At 46.6% G+C, this 19,304-nt stretch overlaps 1 protein-coding gene across 1 annotated transcript; it reads left to right on the top strand.

Moving 5' to 3' along the window:
• Nucleotides 1–269: 269 nt before the first annotated feature.
• CASP8 (caspase 8) lies at nucleotides 270–12,459 on the top strand. The gene is made up of 8 exons (XM_090045123.1): nucleotides 270–878; nucleotides 3,423–3,528; nucleotides 5,173–5,311; nucleotides 5,407–5,457; nucleotides 7,720–7,787; nucleotides 9,299–9,431; nucleotides 11,061–11,562; nucleotides 11,982–12,459. The coding sequence occupies exons 1-8, from the start codon at nucleotides 574–576 to the stop codon at nucleotides 12,112–12,114; spliced, it is 1,437 nt and encodes a 478-aa protein (XP_089901249.1). The 5' UTR covers nucleotides 270–573; the 3' UTR covers nucleotides 12,115–12,459.
• Nucleotides 12,460–19,304: the final 6,845 nt, after the last annotated feature.

Raw genomic sequence — 19,304 nt, 5'->3', positions numbered from 1 at the left:
ATCCATTTCACTTCAGAAGGGAGGGGAAGGATGAGCCTTCTAGCACCAGCTGAATGCCTTGGTGAGCTTCCTCAGCCGGCAGGGATGCCAGACCATTATCATGAAGGGGGCTGACACCCTGAGCAGGAAAATGCTCTCGGGGGCATCTTTAGCACTGCCTGCCAAGTCAAGCTGCTAAGAGCCGGGCTGGTGAGACATGGGCAGGACCGACTGCAAGCACTGACTGTCTTGGGGCTGGCGCCGACCTGGGCTTGCAACGCCCACATGTCGGGCAGGCCCCCGCAGCCCTGCGCTTCGGAAGGAGGAAGTGAAGGGGAAGGCGATTACGGGCCCGCGCCTTGCGCGAGCTGCGTCCTGACAGGAAGATCCGCGGACGCGGCTGCTTCCCTGGGCGGGAGGTCGGAAAACTTGGCCGGCTCCCGCCCTTGCCCAGCGGCGCGCGGAGCGGGCGGGAGCAGCGCGAGTCGCCGGCGCCGCGGAGCGGGGCGGGCGCCAGATCCCTTGTGCCGGCAGGCTCGCTCCGGCTGACGGCGGCTCCCCGCGCGGGGTAGACAGGCGGGCGGCGGCGGCAGGATGGACTTCCTCCGCCTGCTGTTCGGGCTGAGCGAGGCGCTGGCCTCGGAGGACCTGGCGGCGCTGAAGTTCCTGAGCCTGGAGCACGTGTCGCTGCGGAAGCAGGAGGCGATCCGGGAGCCCCAGGCCTTCTTCCTGGCGCTGCAGGAGCAGGGCCTGCTGGCCGAGGACGACCTGGCCTTCCTGAAGGAGCTGCTCTTCCGCATCCACCGCATCGACCTCCTGAGCGAGCACCTGGGCTCCAGCCGCCAGGAGATGGAGCGGGAGCTGCTGGTCCCTGGCAGGGCCAAGGTGTCTCCCTTCAGGTGGGTGGCGCTGGGGGGGGGTGTCAACTACATGTCCCTCTGCTGGTGCCTGTGCAGGGGTGAGTGGCGCCCCTGCAGCCCTGGTTCCCCGCTGCCCCCAGTCAGTTTTGCCCTTGGCTTCAGATCAAGGGGATGCTGGCTGCAGTGCCCCGCCCGGGCCATCGTCCCAGCACTGGGGCCACCCCAGACAGCAACAGGAGCGGAGTGTGCACTTCTGTCCTGGGCTTTTTATAATGGAGGACAAGCCCCACTCTCATCTTTCTTTAAAGGTGCCCTGCAGTGACTCACGTGGTAACCCATCCTATTGTGCAGTAGCCCAAGTAATTTTAGGATCAGTGCTTGTGTTTGGTACAACTGTTGTTTACACCTTTCTGAAGCACTGCAGGGGAGGAGCATGGGATTCTTCTGTTAATTTGACTAAAATCCCTCGCCTGGACCACACGTCCGTGAGTACCACCCATTTTAAAACCTCAGAGTTTATGCTGATTGTCAAATGTGAGATCTTAGAGCACTGCGTGCTGGCTTGAAAACGGACCTGGAAATCTCTCGAATCACCTGGCAATACAAACAGTACTGTAGCGTAAACTAATCTGATTTCACATCTCAACATATTTATCCACAGAATTTTAGAAATCTGCAAAGTTATCACCATTTACTGAAAACAGAGACTGGGTTGTGATAAATTAGTCTGCAGTAAAAAACCTGAGCCTATAGAAATATGTATACATTTTGTCTGGGCAGCACATCTTGATTTTAAAAACTACCTCAATTTGGCAGCATAAGAAGACATCTTGCTTGAGCTCCAAGTTGTCCTGGGATTTAATCTAGTTAAAAAAAAATCTGTTGTACTACCAATGGAGTGCAAGGCTGCGTGACTGAGGAAAACCTGGATATGGGTGTAGTAGGGAGATGGTAGGGCATCCAGTCAAAAGATGACTATTGGCTGCCAGTGTGATGAAGACATGAAAAAGGCCAGTGTGATCCTAGGATACCTGAGGAGAGTATTTGCGGTGCAGATGGGGAAGTATTAGTGCCATTGTACAGGGCCCTGGTGAGAACTTATCTCAAGTATTACGTACAACTCCGTTGTTGAGTTTATGGTTGTAGCCATGTTGGTCTAAGGACATAGGCCAGCAAGGTTCTTTGGGTAGATGTGATATCTTTGAGTAGCTGGAAAAAAGTTCTTCCATCTTTTTTTTGTAGTTTTTACTTTAGCCTTTCCCCCCTGCTTTCTTCCCCCTCCTTTCCCTGCGTTAACTTTTGCTTTCCTATTTCTATGTATTTATATTTTCACTGACATCCCGTCACACTTTTAGGTTCTCTCATTCCTGTTTTTCTGATCTCCAACTATTTCCTTTTTCACAGACAGCCTCTTTTCTACTTTGTATTCTATCACTGTAATGTCTCACTTTGACTTTTTCCCCCCCTCCTCCTTTCTTCCCCCTCCCTCCCCTGCTTTACCTTTTGTCTTTCTAATCTCTAGCTACTTACGTTCTTACTGACATCCTGCCACACTTTTAGCTTCTCTCATTCTTTGGAGTCTCAGATCAGCAGAGACTCCTATGCCTGAAGAAGGGTGATTGCACCCAAAAGCTTGCCAGGAACTTTTTTTCAGCTACTCAAGTTGGTCTAATAAAAATATATCACATCTACTCAAAGAACCTTTCCTGCCTATATACAACTCAGGTCACCCATCTTCAGGAAAGATGTAGGCAGGCTGAAACTTGTGCAGAAAAGGGGTATCAGGGACTGGAAAGCCTGTTTTCAAGAAAAGACTAGAAGAACTTGGTTGTTAATCGAGCAAAACAAAAACTGGAAAGGAGTATGATTTCTGCCTATAAATATATCAGGAGGTTAAAAACCAACTACTTAAGCTAAAGGAACAAGTTATCACAAGAACACATGGGCGTAAACTGGCCATGGATAATGGAGATTGGAAGATCCTTAACAAGTAGAGCTGTTATGTTCTGAAACAACCTTCCCATGGGCTAGAGTAAAAAACAAAAAACAAAACAAACAAAAAAAACCCTATTGGCTTTTAAATTAAGAGCTCTGCAAAGCTTATGAAAGGGATTATGTGACACCTTGCCTGAAGTAGGGGACTAGACTTGGAGACCCAAGTTTCCTTCCAGGCTAATGCCATATTATGTGACTTTCATGTTTTCTCAAGAGATAGTTAGCTGTCTTAGTCTGAAGTTGGTCAGAAGGCAGGGTAGATATGGACCTTTACATATCTACCCTGACTAAGGTTAAGCATGTAGAGCACAATATTTTGTGGACCCAAAGTTACTTGACCAGATGCTGTCATGACTAATGACCATCGCTTTCAGCATTTCATGAAGTGAATTTGGGTTCATGAAAGCTTGTGCTCTCTCTATATATAATCTTATTTAGTTAGCTTATAAAGGTGCATATCTGCCTTGCCTCCTTTATGCTTTTTGGAATGTATTCTCTAGTGTAACTCACCAGGAGAATTGTTAATACAGCGAAGGCCCTGACTGCTTGACAAATCATTGAAACAATTTCCTGTTTTTCCCTCTCCAGGCACCTGCTTTTCCAGCTGTCAGAAAACATATCCAGGGATGAGCTGAAATCCTTCAAGTTCCTTTTAAGGAAAGAACTTCCGAAATGCAAACTGGATGATGAGACTGTAAGAGGTGGTTTAATTCTTTTTAACTGGTCAAAGGATTGTTAGGGGGTGTTGATGGAACAGGGAATGATTCCCAGAAGCTTCCCAAATTGTCCCTGGCAAAGTGAAGCTAGAGACTTGGTAGCAGATAGGATTGGTAATTGGATACATACCTTTAGCTTCTGCCATTATCATTATTTTTCATGTTTAACATAGTAGTTTCTAGGGAGCAAATGGGGCCCTTATGGGTTAGCCACTGTACAAGTACAGTAGAGAGTCTCTGACTTGGATAACATGGATCTAAATGAGCAAGACAGCATAGGGCAGTAGGAAAGGATGAAACACGAAGTCAGAGTCTTTGTATCACCAGCTTTCTATCAAATAGCTGTCAGGCTTTTCAGATGCTTGATAGCCATTTATTTTAGTTACTTCAGTTACCCAGCTAGTTATCAGTAAGGATTTTCAATTAATGATACTTCATCCTTTGACTTTACTTGACCATGCTCTTGACCTTACTGTACAAACGTGGGCGAGTACTGTGTCCCCGTCTTACAGATGAGGAGCTGAGGCATAAGAATTAAGTGATTTACCCAAGGTCATAGAGTGAGTCAGTGTCAGAACCAGGAACCTACCTGGGTCTCCCAACACCTAGCTCAGTGCCTTAAGTACCATCTTGCCTGCTTAAATCCAGACAGTCCTCTCCCTGGCCAGTGTCAACGTGGAAATCGTACTGAGAGCAATTCAAACACAGAAGCATACAATCTGTAGTGGACTGAATATTTAATTTCACTTTCTACAAATGAAATTAAAGGAAGACAGAAAAGTTCAACAAATGTCATGTCCTATCTCTGCTTGTGCTGGGGATGCTGAGCTGCTGGAGGGGCTGTCTTTTGGGGGAGACCCAGAATTGTACTCTTCAATGCATCTGATTTATTCAGTGAAATCAGCTGTGTCGGGTTTTGCATTTGAATACCACCAGGGTGACCAGGTTCCTCCTTGGGTGATGGCATTCTGCCTACTTGAGTTTCTCTGCAGGTTCTACACTGGGTGAGGTCATCTTTACTTTCTTTTTAAATTGCTGTGCACTTCTAAGACTGCTTTTCCAGAGGTGGCTGTTCTCAAGTCAGCCTTATGTACAGTTAATGTGGCTGTGGAGATCATTTCAGTGCAAGAAGTTATAAATATAAGAGGGCATCGCTGTGGATCCAGGTTGGCCTGGTTGAGCTTCAGTTCCCAGGACAGGCTGTTGTAGAGGGGGTATCAGTTGATCAGTGGTAGGGGGTATCAACACCTGTGAGGATGGGGTGAGCTTCTAGATCAGAGACCATGGAAAGAAAGCGGTGTCTCCAAGGGGTGTGTGCTCCACAGGTGGGAAGTGGCACTGGGGCATAAGGAGGCATAGTCTGGCATACCAGCATCGGTGAATTCACAGTGGGACAGTGGCATTGTGGCACAGTGGCATTGTGGGCTGGCTGCCCAGGATAAGTTCCTGTGGTTCCAGCTGGACTTGTGCACCCCAGACCAAAAGTCTGAGCCGCTGTGGTTTTTGCTGCCACTAGTGACATCATTACAGACAACTCTGGTGTACCTATGTTCACCTCGGTCACACTTCCCAGTGGCTGTGCAGTCATACCCTAAAAGAAAACTGCCTTTCTGCTTGTCCAGACAATGATCGATATTTTGATTGAGATGGAGAAGAAGGGGATTTTGGGAGAAGATAACCTGAGTACACTGAAGACTAATTGTGAGAAACTTGACAAGACCCTGCTCAAGAAAATTGAGGAATATGAATTAAACTCAAGGGGTAAAAGGCTCTTTTCACTTGTTATTCTTGAACTGACAAATCAGTCCTGTAGTGCTGTGAATGTGTAACTGAACATGACTGTCTCTCATACGCAGAGGAAATGATCATCACAGAAGCACACATGGGTCAAACAGGATTCTCTGAAGGTAACAAGCTTTTCCAAGAAGTTGCAAGTTAGCACCACTTAATAGGCCTGTGTGAAGTGGCTAGTATTTGCTTCGGATTCAGATTCAGCCGATTCAGGGGACAGTGATTTGAATCACTGTCCCCCGAATCGATATGGCTGCTGCTGCTGGATCTCCTAATCAGCCAGGCCCATCCCCCACCCACTCTTCCAGCAATGGCTGCCCTGCCTGCCCCAGCTCTCTGCACTTGTTTAAAAAAAAGCCCTGACTCAGCAGGTGCTGCCTGGCAGGGGGGTAGTCCCTGCTGCCCCCCAGTGCCCCACACTGTGGGAGGGGGCTCTGCCACAAGCCCCCTTCCCCCCACCCCCATCCTAGCCCCCTCCATGGCTGCCCCACCCACTGTGGCTCTGGCCCTTTAAGAAAAAAAAAACCTGCCGCTTCACCATTCCTGCCAGTGGGGGGCGATCCCCACTGTCCCCCCACCAAGTGGGAGGTTCTTCACAAGCCCCCAAAGCCCTGAGGCCACTGCAGGAGCAGTGAGTCCTGGGGCTTTTCTCTTTTTTCTTAAAGGACCAGAGCTGGCCTGGGCGGGGCATCCATGGCGGGGCTAGGGAAGGGGGGCTCCTTGTGCAGAGCCCCCCATACAACGTGGGACAGTGAGGGGGCAGCAGGGATTGCCCCCTGCCCGGCAGCACCTGGTGAGCACGGGCTTTTTTTAAAAACGCAGGGAGCTGGGGTGGGTGGGGGTTGGGGGGGCTGGGAGAGCAGGCAGGGGATGGGGCCTAGCAGGGGTCCCCCCATGGTCCCCTCCTATGCCCCTAGTACTTACCAGCTTAGAGTTGGCTGCAGCTCCCCCCTGCAGCCACCAGGGACTGCCTGTATCAGAGCTCTCCAGATCTTTTCTGAAGATTCAGAGAGCTGTGAATCAATTTGGACCTTTTAATTGGTCCCCTGATTTGATTCAGATTCAGAGATTCGGCCACCGAATCGGGCCAAATCTCCTCCAAATGGAATCGCCACCCGAAGCTTCGCACAGCTCTGCTGCTTAGCTGTTCTCTTTCCCCTGTTTCTGGATTCTTTTCACTCCATCTGCACCTCTCATCTCTCCTCTATACATTGTTACAGAATGATCGGTAATTCCTTGCTTGCATCCAAAACAAACCCATTGCTCAAAGGATCCTTATTTCTCATAGTTGCTCTGTTGAGATGATGCTTTTTTATTGATATGTAAGGAAGATTCTTGCAGCACTTAGCAAGACTAATTTAACAAATACTGACTCTGCTTTCTGCATCACCCTCCACTAGCATGGACCCCTCGGCTTACGCAGTGTTATACTGGCTTTTGTAATATTCTTCACTAACATAGTGAGTATAATAATGATTGTGCGGAATCAGGGGTAGGTGGAGTGTAATGAGAGTGTATTCTCTGGCAAGAAGGCAGTGTACACCAGTGGAGTGACTGGGACTAGGGATCTAGATTCTGTTTCTCACCCTACCACTGACCTGCCAAATGACCTTGGGCATCTTGGTTACTTCACTGCCCCATGCCTCAGTTTCCCATTCATGAGGACAGTGATGCTGATAATATGCTTTGAGGTCTGTTGATGAAAAAATTCTGTAGAACAGGTAAGTATAATTAAGTTTATGTATTTTTAAGTGGTGGCACACTAAAATTTGCGGTCTGTTTCCATGTGTAGGGAGAGTCCATATTATCAATGGTTGGTTGGTTTAGAAACAAAGTATAAGTATCTGTTTGGTGGAAGGCAGAAAGCAGTGCATATTACAGAACCAGAAAACAATGACTGTACAGAAGGGCTAGGGAATGCTATGTGATTTTAGCCTATTAAAATGCTGATTTGTTTGTATTGAAATGCTTTCATCACTACTCACCAGGATAGGAGCATTTCCAAGTCACAGCTTGATGTCACAGCAGTACAGTAGTTAGACTGAAATACCTTGAGATGAACAGTCATATAACTTCAATACACAAGATACATTTTGGACCCAATCCTGCTTTTAAATAAATGTGAGCATTTTGCTGTTAATTATAGTTGGGAGAGGATTAGCTTCTATGTCACTTCATTCCAATTCAATCACTTTTAAATCTACAGCCACAAACACATTGCAAAAATAAGTCACACTTCACTGAGATTAGAGGGGAGACGCTCGCTGCAGCTGAATTACTTTTCACAGGAAATACATGGCAAAAGGAAAACAGCCAACCTTTTTAAAAACTAATGATCCAGGTCCTATTTCATATTTTATCTTTCTGGATTATTTCAGTTGAAGACAGACTGTGGGCATCTCAGATTGCGCATGATTCCCCTGGCACCCAGAAAGAATTCTGTCAGGTAAATCCAGTAAAATTAAAAGCTACTTCCTGGGATCGCTACTATTTATGCATTGTCTTGTTTGGCAGACAGCAGGAATAGTATGTGTAAAACAGCAGATTGACACACAGCCAGTGGTCTTGTGTTTTCTTAAAACTGTGGAGTTGGGGGCAGCCCCTCTGACTGTGACATGAACCAAATGTTTTAACAGGAATTTGTCTGTGGAGATGCTGTCCAGGAGGCAGAAAAAAAAAATGCACTGCTCACTGCCCAGACTTTCCTGTGCGTCACTTGGGACACAGTATTTAAGCATCTGCTGAAAAAGTCTTTGAAAGGATGCTGAAAGTGTTTAGGATTTTTTTAAATAAACAGATCACTGCAGGGTAAATTATTGTTGGTAAGCAGGGAAAGAGGGGTCTGAGAAGATCTGTGCCACTGGGCTAGAGGGGTGTACAGATTTGCAGAGCTCCACCCTCTGTCCTTGTCAAGCATGTAAAATGGAGTGCTTGTCAATAACAAGAAGAGCAAGATCTCCTTTCTTTTTAAACTCAGCGAGGTGATCAGATTTCCTTTCAAAGACCCATTGCTTCAATTTAGACAGGTTTCTGAACAAGCTAGTAGTTCTTCCTTCTGGACAGCAGGGGGCAAGATACACCTGCAGTAGCAGCCTCCTGCTCTGCTGTGTCTCTGGCTGAGGCCAGAGAACATATTTGTGGGGGAAAGTGCAAGGGAGGAGGGGACTGGGTTTAGATGTGGCAGGGTAGAGGGTAAAGGTAGGGAGCCAGAGACCCTGACTGCAGGTGGAGGGTTTGGGATAAGTGAGAGGTGCTGTGTACTGGGGGAACAAAGAGAAGGATCTCGAGGTCCATTTGAGCCTTACTTCTCTATGAAATCCGAAGCGAAAGAGAGTGAGGGCTCCAGAAAGAGCCACTAAGGAGGGAGAGGAGAGATCCCAGCGAGGGATCCCAGGAGAGTAAGGTGGGAAACTTGATGGCAGAGAGTATGGGGGAGGCAGGCAGGAGCCAGATTCACAAAGAGGAAAGATGGAAAACAGCACACACCTGGAAAGGGCCACAGGGAAGAAAACTGAAGATAGAAAAGAGCAAGCAAAGGGGGAAGACCAAGGAAAGGAAGACTGGGGAATGGGTGTGATGTTACCAGTGAGGAGAGATACCTGGAAGAAAGTTGATGATAGAGAGCAGTGATTGGATTTGCAGGGAGAATAAACTGACGCAAGGAGCAGGGAGCACGAGAAATGTTTGAGGATAAAGATGAGGAACAGATGATGAGACCCTTTAACCTCCTTCCGTTTTGTTGTTTGGAGCCTGGTATCTTACTGGAGCACTATTATAGTACATCACCTACCCTGGGGAGGGGAAGAAGGTGCTGGGGAATCCTTTGCCTTTGCTCTGTTGTGCACTGGAAGTGAAGCAGTAGATTGACTCCAGCAGCTACTATAGCTATCAAATGTGAGAAAAATGAGAACTAGTGATTGTACCAGTGTTGCCTTCAGCCTCTCTCTTTCCATGCAGCCAGGTGATGTTTACAAAATGAACAGCCAGCCCCGTGGAATATGCCTGATCCTGAACAATCATAACTTTGAGAGAGCAAGAACAGAGGGGAATGGAATGTTGAAAGATCGGAATGGAACAGATGCAGATGCAGGTAGGAGCAAGAGCTAGGAAGAGAGAGGAGCAGTTCCCTTGTTTTAACTTCAAAGCATAGCAGGGTGGTATATAGAAGAGGAGATGATGATGCCTGGGCTGTGGTGTGAAATGAACTCAGCTATCTCATCTTTTTTTTTTCCCAAGCAAAGATTATTTTATGTTAGTCTAATATATTCATTCTTGGTGAGCATGATTCAGGGCTGGTCTTCAGGGAAAATTTATAGTACAAAAATAGGTACATTTGTAGCATACAATAGCTACTGAGCCGTTGCCTCATCTGGACAGGCTTATAAAGCATAGCTTTGGATGGCTCAAGCTTAATCCACTTTGAAATTGGCTTTAAAAAGGCACCCATATATGGAGTAAGCGTCCACACAGCAAACTAGTGGGGGATAACTTGTTCAGGCCCATGAACACACACCATAATTCAAAACACTGTTCACATTTAAGTAGTAAACAAGGAGTTGGCTGATACCATTTGTGGCAGGAGTTTGTCTCTCATCAAATTAAATAAACCCCTATTTGACTAATTTTCATCTTTAAATAAAAACACTGCTATCAATAAAGTGCAACCAAACTTTTAATGTGGGAGAAAGTATATAAACTCACTAATCTGTTTCAACAGCTTAGTTTGTTAAAAACAGATTTCTAACCATCAACAACAAACTCAGTCTGGGAGCTGAGTGAGGTTGGCTTTTTTCCAACTCATGCACCGTGTGCTTAAAGCATGAAAGCAACACTTGCCAAGGATTCACGTGACAAAATTATTATATTCTTACTCCTTCAACAAACCAATTAGACTCAGGGCACCATTGTACTAAAGCCCCAGCCTGCCTGCCTTACATTACCATCCAAGATCTCAAACCTGCAATCTGCTTGATATAGATACATTTTTGCACCCTTGTGCAGCCAGTAGGACTCGGAGCAGGCTCAAGGATCTATTGATCAAGGCCAAGGAAAAATACAGCTATAGAAATGGATTTTGATTTCACAGTATGATTTCTCTCCCTGCACTCCACAAACAAGCCAGCAGACATGATACATAAGCAGCACATTAGTTGAATGAAAGGTAGCATTTTTACAGAGTATGTTTTGGGCCATAACCACATATCACTTCCTGTTTGCTTTCATTAACCATTAGGAAGCAGTATAGTTTAGTGGACAACACTGAAATAAGGCTTAGAAAACCTGGGTTCTCTTAGCTCTGCCACTGGGTTGGTGGGCAAACTGGGATGAGTCACTTAAGCTGTCTGTACCTCAGTTTTCCCATATGTAAAATGGGGGTGATAATGCTGGCCTCATTTACAAAGTGCTTTGACAACTACCAGTGAAAAGTACAAGATATGAACTAGGTATTATCTACAGTAGCAAAGACAAATGAACTGAATACCACAGCCTTGGCCAGTTATCCAAATATGAGATCTGTTTGTTTCTCGACTTCTATGCTTAACCCTGCTGCAGCTGAGATAAAGACCCATTCTGAAAATAAATCATAAGGGGAAAGGGTATGTAAATGTAGAGGAGGTGGAATGAGCCATGAGTCTAATTCTTTGTAGTTCTGAATAACAACAAAGAGTTTTACAAAATGTAATCTCCCAGTCTGTCATGCCTTCCCTTTCCCTTCCAGAGGCTCTGAGACAAGTCTTTACCAAACTTCACTTTGAGGTAAAAGAGTACAAAGACCTCACTGCAGAAGAAATCCGTCACACCGTGAAAAACTACCAGATGATGGACCACATGAATAAGGACTGTTTTGTTTGTTGTATTCTGTCTCACGGAGATAAAGGCATTATATTTGGCACTGATGGCCAGGAAATACCTATCCAGGAACTGACCACCTCTTTCACTGGATTGAAATGCATCTCCCTTGCCGGAAAACCAAAAGTTTTCTTCATTCAGGCCTGCCAAGGTGACACTTTTCAGAGAGGAATAACCATAGAAACAGATTCTGGAGAGCTGGATTCATCTGTAGAAGCAGATGCAAGGTTTCAGCTGGAGTGCATTCCAGATGAGGCAGACTTTCTGCTTGGAATGGCCACCATAAAGGATTACGTTTCCTATAGAAGCCCAACACGGGGCACCTGGTACATACAATCACTGTGCCAGCACCTAGAGAACAGCTGTCCTCGGTAATGATACCATTAAATACCAGCTTCTACCTGCTGTAGTTAGAACTATAACTTTTCCCAGAGTTTGCAAGCCTTTGTGAATGTGGCCTAGAAAAAAAATCTGTGCACTGATGCAACAGACTTTGCAGAATTTGCACCACTAAAGATGAGGCAGTAGTACAGAGAAAACACTAAATATAACATAGTCAGACTCAGGAGACAGTAGTTACTGGTTGGTTGAGTAACTGTAGCTTATGCCAAGTGTCATCTTAGTAGTTTAGAGTCACTTTGTGTGCATTACAGATGGCCAGTACCATTGGATTTGATTAGGGAACTGGGAAAAAACAGCAACAAATTTTTGATGGCTGAGCAATGCTTGAGGAAGTCAGGGTAGCTGACACTATTATTGTTACTAATGCTGAGGCTGTTTGTTTTTGCAGAGGAGAAGATATTCTCAGCATCCTTACTGCTGTAAACCATGAGGTGAGCAGGAAGTATGACAGGTTGAACCAGGGGAAGCAGATGCCACAGCCCAGTTTCACACTCAGGAAAAAACTCATCTTCCCGATTTGACTGAGCAAGGAGCTGCAGTTCCATTGACTTGAAATATGCTGGAAAGTCTGGGCAGTGTTATCTTCACATTATAACCTTTCACTGCTTTTAGGATAAGGGAATAGACAGTTTTTATGACTATACAGTTTTTCAGAGAGTGGGTCACTGCAGTGACATAAGACTGCTTTTTAAAAATTGTATAACTCAAAAATTTTCCATTTTAAGACCAAATTTTTAAATTTCTACTTTGGTTACTATTGTGCAGACTTTTGGAACTTCAATCAAATTGCTGCAAATTAAACAGGTATTAAAACCAAAGCAGTTTGCTAAGATTTACTGTAAGATTAAATCTGATTTTTCCAATAATGCATTGCTCACTCATTCCTAGTATGTTGGGAAAACAAGACAATAAGGGCAGATTTAGGCTTATTTATGCATAACAGCCAAGCTGACTCTTAAGGGTATATGCCTTTCTGGTGCTATGCAGCACTGCAGAGGCGCCTGAGCTATGCTCTGTGCATGCTAGCTCAAGAACAAGAACTAGAATCAGTAATAGCTGCATTTGGATAGAGCCATCCCCAGGCTGTACCCTGCTTCTGGCTTCTTACCTTTGTGCCATCTAGATATAGGCCACAACTTTCAGCATGTTCTCTCCCTCCCAGCCAGAACCTTAAGTAAGGGGAGGGGGTGGGTGGGACCCCGGGCAGAGAAGGAGCCCAGGGAAAAGCAGCCTGGGAAAAAAGCTGAGCAGCCACAGGGCAGGCCAGGGGCCACTTCTCCCACCCCGTACTCAGCACCAGCTTGTAACCTGCCCCCACTGCCTGCCTGGGCCCTGCACTGGCTCCAGGCTCGCCTGTCAGGGCTGTGCCACAGCAGCTGCAGCTCCCACACTTGCCATGCTGGGCAGCATTTACCACTGCCACCTCTGGGTTGCCCAGCATGCAAGCCCCAGGCAGGCAGCAGCAGCAAATACTGCCCAGTGTGGCAAGTGGGGGGGCTGCAGCTGCTTCAGCTGCAGTGCAGCCCTGATGGGTGAGCCCGGAGCCAGCACAGGGCCCAGGCTGGCAGCAGGGGTGGGTTACAAGCTGGTGCTGAGTGCAGGGCAGAAGTGGTCCCTCGCCCACCCCGTGGCCCACGCTCCCTGCTACGGCCACTTGCAGCCCACATGGGCCTGTCCTGAGCAGGCACAGGCAGCCTTGCACGGGCCCTACTGATGCTGGTCTTGAAACATTGGTCCCAAGATGGTGACCAGGGGGCAGGGCACCTGTCAAGGGGTGGGGCTACCCATGCAGCCCTCCACAGCTTGCCAAAACTGGGTAAGCAGCCCTCCACCCAAAATAATTGCGCGCCCCTGCTTTAAGCTGCATTTCAGACTACTGGTGTCCTCTGCTTTTATAAGTCAGTTAAAGGTACTATCATACAGTAGTCTGGAAGAGATGGGCAGCCAGAAGTCTCACATCTTGTTTGTTTTCAAACCTTGCTTCTAAGCAAGAAGACAAAGAGGAATTTAGTAAATGGGCTTTAACCAAAGCCACTTTATGAAGTGAAGCCAGGAGTTTTAATATAAGCACGGGTGAGGACCAATAACTGATATTGAGACAGGTCAGCAAAAGCAAAGTAAGTTGCTCATTACAGCTTCATTCAAGTGAAGAGAGGATTTTGACTTCCTCGGTAGAAGTGTATCAGTATTTGCACTAGCAAGTAATGTTTCTCCAGTTTTACAAAAAAAGTTAGAGCTTGAAACAAGAAAGGATAAAGAATGAAAGGGAATGCTTGGACAAAAATGTTGGTACCTTAAATACTGAACAAGAATGTGGTTTTAAAATCCCTAGAAAACTGTAGGATTGCAGATCTGACCATAGTTACAGATCTGGAGAGGATCTGGAAACTATTTTTTATTGTGCTGGTGCATCAGCAACTAGATTCCCTTAGGAACAAAGCCACATTCCCAGTGGAGGGATCTTAAGTCTGACTCTTCCTCTGGATTCTTGGGGTGTATGATTCTTCATTTTTTACAGTCAGTCTGCGCCTGTGGGGATAAAGAGAAGAATGATAAAATTATACAAGGATAAGGAGTTGTGTGCTCTCATATCTCTCACCTCTGTTGCTATTATTTATGCCATAGAATTTTAAAACTGCCAGATAAGCAGTGACAACAGTCTGCTAACACCAGTGATCGGTTTATTGATCATTTTACTTTAAATTTTGCACAGCTCCCACCTGAGCCTTGACCAGTGGATTTCCTGTACCAGAGCTTTTCCTTGGGTCAGTGTTCCCAGTAGTTTAGGTCTCCTCTTCAATAATCAGTGCATAAGTATATTTACATCCTGTCCCCAACTATATCCATATTGTTACTAAGTGGTGCTTGAGATCCTGGTTCCAGCATCAATGAATGGGCAGGATTGTTGGTGTGATAATTTGAGGCCACTGAATGATCTAGTAAAAGACCCAAGTCACTTCATCTTATACCTCAGTACTGGGATTGGCAAGCAGCCTGCAGTCACCCTCACCCTCTGCAGCAAAACTAAATGCAGAAGGAAGGTGGTGCAGAGCGGATGGGTGGCTTGGGGATGCTGCATGAACACCAGGGATCCAAGTTTTCCGATTTCCCATGGAAAAAAAACAACCCATGGATTTTCCCTTTTAACAGAGAAAAAAAGCAGATTTTTCATTTTAATGGAGAAACGCACAGATTTTCCACTTTTGCAAAGAGCTGTCTGCAGGCTGGCAGAGTTCCAGCCTGCAAGAGCTTCTTGCAAAAAGGGAAGCAAAACTTAAGCCCTGTTCTGAGGGGGAAGGGAAGGAGAAGGGATGAGGCCTGAGACTCTCGAGTCAGCCAAGTTTGACTCAGGCTCACTTTCTATCCTGAAGCCTTTGGGGTAAGTAGGGCCTGCTGGGGGACCCCTCTGGTGGGGTTGGGGGACCTTGTGGGTCAGATGCAGGTGCAGATGAGTACCAGGGTTGGGGTGGGGGTTGGGAGCTGTGGGAAGATCCAATGGCACACTGCTCCTGCCTGCAGCACTGTAATCCGCACCTGCTGGCACAGCCAACACAACCTGATCTGAAGGCATGTGCCAAAAGGTCAGGCTGGCTCTGTGCCAGCATTTGCAGGTGCTAGGACTCAGCCATGCCTTCTAAAACATGTCTAAAAACAAAGACCTACAAAGGATGGAGGACCGGATCCACCTCCAAGGGGGAATATTCTGTACTGGTCCAGACCTGCAGGGAGCAAACCAGGAAAGCCAAGGCTGTGACTGAACTCCAACTAGCTACAAGTATCAAGGACAATAAAAAGTCCTTTTTTAGATATGTGGGGAGCCGGAGGAAAAGCAAGGGCAACATCGGACTCCTGCTAAACCAGATGGGACAACTGACAACCGATGTGCAGGAAAAAGCCAACTTGCTAAATGGGTACTTTGCATTGTTTCTTCACCAGTTCCAAGGGGCACCCCTGCCCATTTCAGGACAGGAGTGCCTGGGTGAGGGTGATTCCTTACCCTCCATCAATGCTGACCTTGTGAAGGAACACCTTGAAAGGCTGGACACCTTCAAGTCAGCCGGCCCTGACAGTTTACACCCTAGGGTACTCAAGGAGATGGCTAGCGTCATAGCTCAGCCCCTGGCACAGATCTTCGAGAACTTCTGGTGCTCTGGTGAAGCGCCTGAAGACTGGAAGAAGGCCAGTGCGGTGCCTATCTTCGAGAAAGGGAGGAAAGTGGATCCTGCAAGCTACAGGCCTATCACCCTAACTTCTATCCTGGGGAAGGTCATAGAAAAGATTATCAAAGAGGCCATTCTTAACAGACTGGCCGATGGCAGCATCCCGAGGAATAGCCAGCACAGGCTTGTTGCGGTAGGTCTTGCTTGACCAATCTTATTTCCTTTTACAACCAAGTGACCTATCACCTGGACAAGGGAGAATAGATTGATGTTGTATATCTTGACTTTAAAAAAAAGCCTTCGATCTGGTATCCCATGATCACCTTTTGGCAAAAATGGTCAACTGTGGCCTCGGCTTCACCATGATCCACTGGCTGGGGAATTGACTCCACGGCAGGACCCAAAAGATGGTGGTTGATGGAAGTCAAATCACTGTGGTGCGTTGTGACCAGTGGGGTCCCTCGAAGCTCTGTCCTAGGGCCAGCACTTCAACATCTTCATTAATGATGTAAACATTGGTATCAGAAGCAGAATGGCCAAGTTCACTGATGACACCAAACTCTGGGGTAAAGCCTCCACACCTGAGGATAGGAGAGCAATCCAGGCTGACCTTGACAGGCTCAGGAATGATGTTTAACACCAAAAAATGCAAGGTTTTCCACCTTGGGAAGAAAAACCCGCAGCACGCTTATAGGTTTGGCAGGGCTACACTGGCTAGCACTATGGATGAAAGAGACTTGGGGGTCATGATGTTACAAATTACGCTCTTAAAGCCACGTGCAGTTCACTCTAGGCTGGAGCAATGATCACGCAGAGCAAGTATCCAAAAATCAAATACAGATTCTTTATTCGCTCAAGTGAGGTACCTCTACAGAGAGGGACCCCGCCTACTAGTTATAATACTTTTTTATACTTTCTAAGTGCATAAGCATTAGTTCGTGATTAGCTCACGCTCCCAATCATCTATTAACTAAATCACTTTTCTGTCCAATCAAGCGGCACTGTGGGCGTGAACACAGAAGTTTAACTCTTGTGAATTACATGCCCCCTGTATTTTGTCTCAAGATGTTTCTTTATCTAACAAAAACAAATCATGCCCGACTTTCAAGGTTCTCCTGTTGACGAGACTCTCCTGTTGACTGGATTCAGCTAGTTTCATATCTTATCAGTAACCCTCACACAGTACCCCTTTTCCCTCCGCACCGTCTTGTAAGTGCTGTGTCTGCTTTAAAAAAATGGAGGCGAAAGGACAAAAAAATGGCCTCACTTTTAGCATTACAAAGCCTTGCTTTAACCCGACAAGATTCATATACAACATGATTGGCCACAAGATGAACATGAGCCTGCAATGTGATGCTGCAGCTAGTAAAGCAGGGAAAACGCTGGCTTGCATCCATAGATGCTTCTCAAGCAAATCCCAAGACGTCATTCTCCTGCGGTACTTGGCCTTGATGAGATCGCAGCTGGAGTACTGAATCCAGTTTTGGGCCCCGTAATTCAAAAAGGATGTGGAGAAGCTTGAGAGAGTCCAGACGAGAGCCACATACATGATCAGAGGTCAGGAAAACAGAACTTATGATGAGAGGCTGAGTGCTATGGGACTCTTCAGCCTGGAAAAGCTCAGGCTCAGGGGTGATCTGTTGGCCACCTATAAGTTTATCAGGGGTGTTCACCAAAGTCTGGGGGAATGTCTGTTCACCAGACCACCCCAGGGGATGACAACGTCAAATGGTCACAAACTCATTCAGGACCGTTTCAGGCTGGACATGAGGAAGAACTTCTTTATGGTCCGAGTCCCCAAGGTCTGGCATAGACTGCCGCTGGAAGTGGTTCAAGCACCTACACTGAACACCTTCAAGAGAAATTTGGATATTTATCTTGCTGGGATCCTATGACCCCAGCTGACTTCCTGCCCTTTGGGCGGGGGGCTGGACTTGATGATCTTCTGAGGTCCCTTGCAACCCTAATGTCTATGAAATCACTGGGGCGTCTACCTGCCGCAGCCATGAGCACCCCAAGGGCCTGCCACCTGCTGCTTCCGAACTGCTGGTGGTGGGGGCTGTGCACCACAAACCCCACACCCACCCACAAACCCCCCATACTCTCATACCCACCCACAAATCCCACACCCCTTCATAGCCCCTCCACACACACACACACACACACACCACAACCATACAAAGTACCTGCATATATTTCTAAAGAAATTTCAACTAATGTTACATTTAGTTTAATTTGTAAAACATAAATAAATTTAAAAAATTAAATTTACATACATAATTTTGAGTTTTTCTGCACATAATTTTGAGTTTTTCTGCTGATAATTCCTTGGGGTGTACAGAGTAGTTTCAGCTGTGGCCCCAGCCCTCCCCCAGACTGTCTAGGGACTTCTTTACAGCCCACTCCCAGCCAGGGAGCCTGCCTCAAGCCTTCAACCCCTTCACAGCCCCTGCAGGCATGCCCCCAGCCTCCCATTGCTTTGCAGTCTGTAGGAGCCTGCCCCCCTCCCTCTCCACCTCCTACATGCTACAACTGCATAAAGTGTAAAGCAAACTTTGGAAATGGGTATTTGGAACTAGTTGACCTTAAGCAGTTGTAAGAATAAGAGTCCACTAAGAAAGCAGTAGTATTTATTTACATCTATTTACCTACATTTAACTCCATTCTCTTTTAATTGTACAGACTAAAGGAATGAAAGAGAAAAAAGTGCGATAGAAATGGCAAATTCGGAGAAAATCCCAGGATTCGTGATAGAGAAGGGAGGCATGTCTTCATGGTAGCAGTGAGTCTGTCATTTTATCTTTATGTGTTTTCATGAGCCAGCGGTTTTTATAGTTTTAAAAAATTATTACAGGCTGTTTTAATGAAGACTGAACACCTCAGTCTGACTGGTGGGGTAACTAGTGACCCCCATTTAACCAGTAGCCCTGGTCTGACCAGTAACACAATTCTAACTGGTGACCCCAGTGATATTTTGTGGTTTGGTTCCCATTGTGGTTCAACAGAACAGGACAAATGATGGTTTGGTTCTGTGGCGAAATGCCGGGCTAGCGGCTCCGGCACCGCTTAGGGGAGCCGCGGGCTTTGCGGAGTTGTGCGAGCGCGCGGCTTGTGGGGCGGGATTGAGGTAGCTCTTAGCCGCCCTCGAGGTTCGCCGAGTTGGCACAAGTAGACGACTTAGAGTAAGTAGTTAGTGTCTCTTAATCTATCCGGTGTCCGTTGGTTCACGAGGTTCCAGAGCCAGCCCTTGCGTTCCAACAGTGGAACAAGTCCAAAGCTAGGTGCGGCTGCCGACTCCTTAAGTCCCAGAACTGGTCAACGGCTCATTGATATGGAATGTTAGTTATAAAAGTTATTACGGAGTAGATATAGAGTAAAATAAAAAGATTTATTCACTCACCTGGCCTCACCCTCTTACAAGTAAGAGGGGAGGCCGGTTGGAACGAAGTTGCAGTAAATACAAGTATAGCGAGCGTAGATATGCTGTCTAAGCTACGATGAGAGGCAGTCGAGAAGCGGAGTCTCCGACGTTTCTTCAGTTACAGTATGCT

Source organism: Crocodylus siamensis, chromosome 4 (genome assembly GCF_052110815.1).
Source record: "Crocodylus siamensis isolate JL-2025a chromosome 4, ASM5211081v1, whole genome shotgun sequence".
NCBI lineage: Eukaryota > Metazoa > Chordata > Crocodylia > Crocodylidae > Crocodylus > Crocodylus siamensis.
Note: the sequence above shows the minus strand (reverse complement) of the source record. Positions and strands in the feature narration are given on the sequence as shown.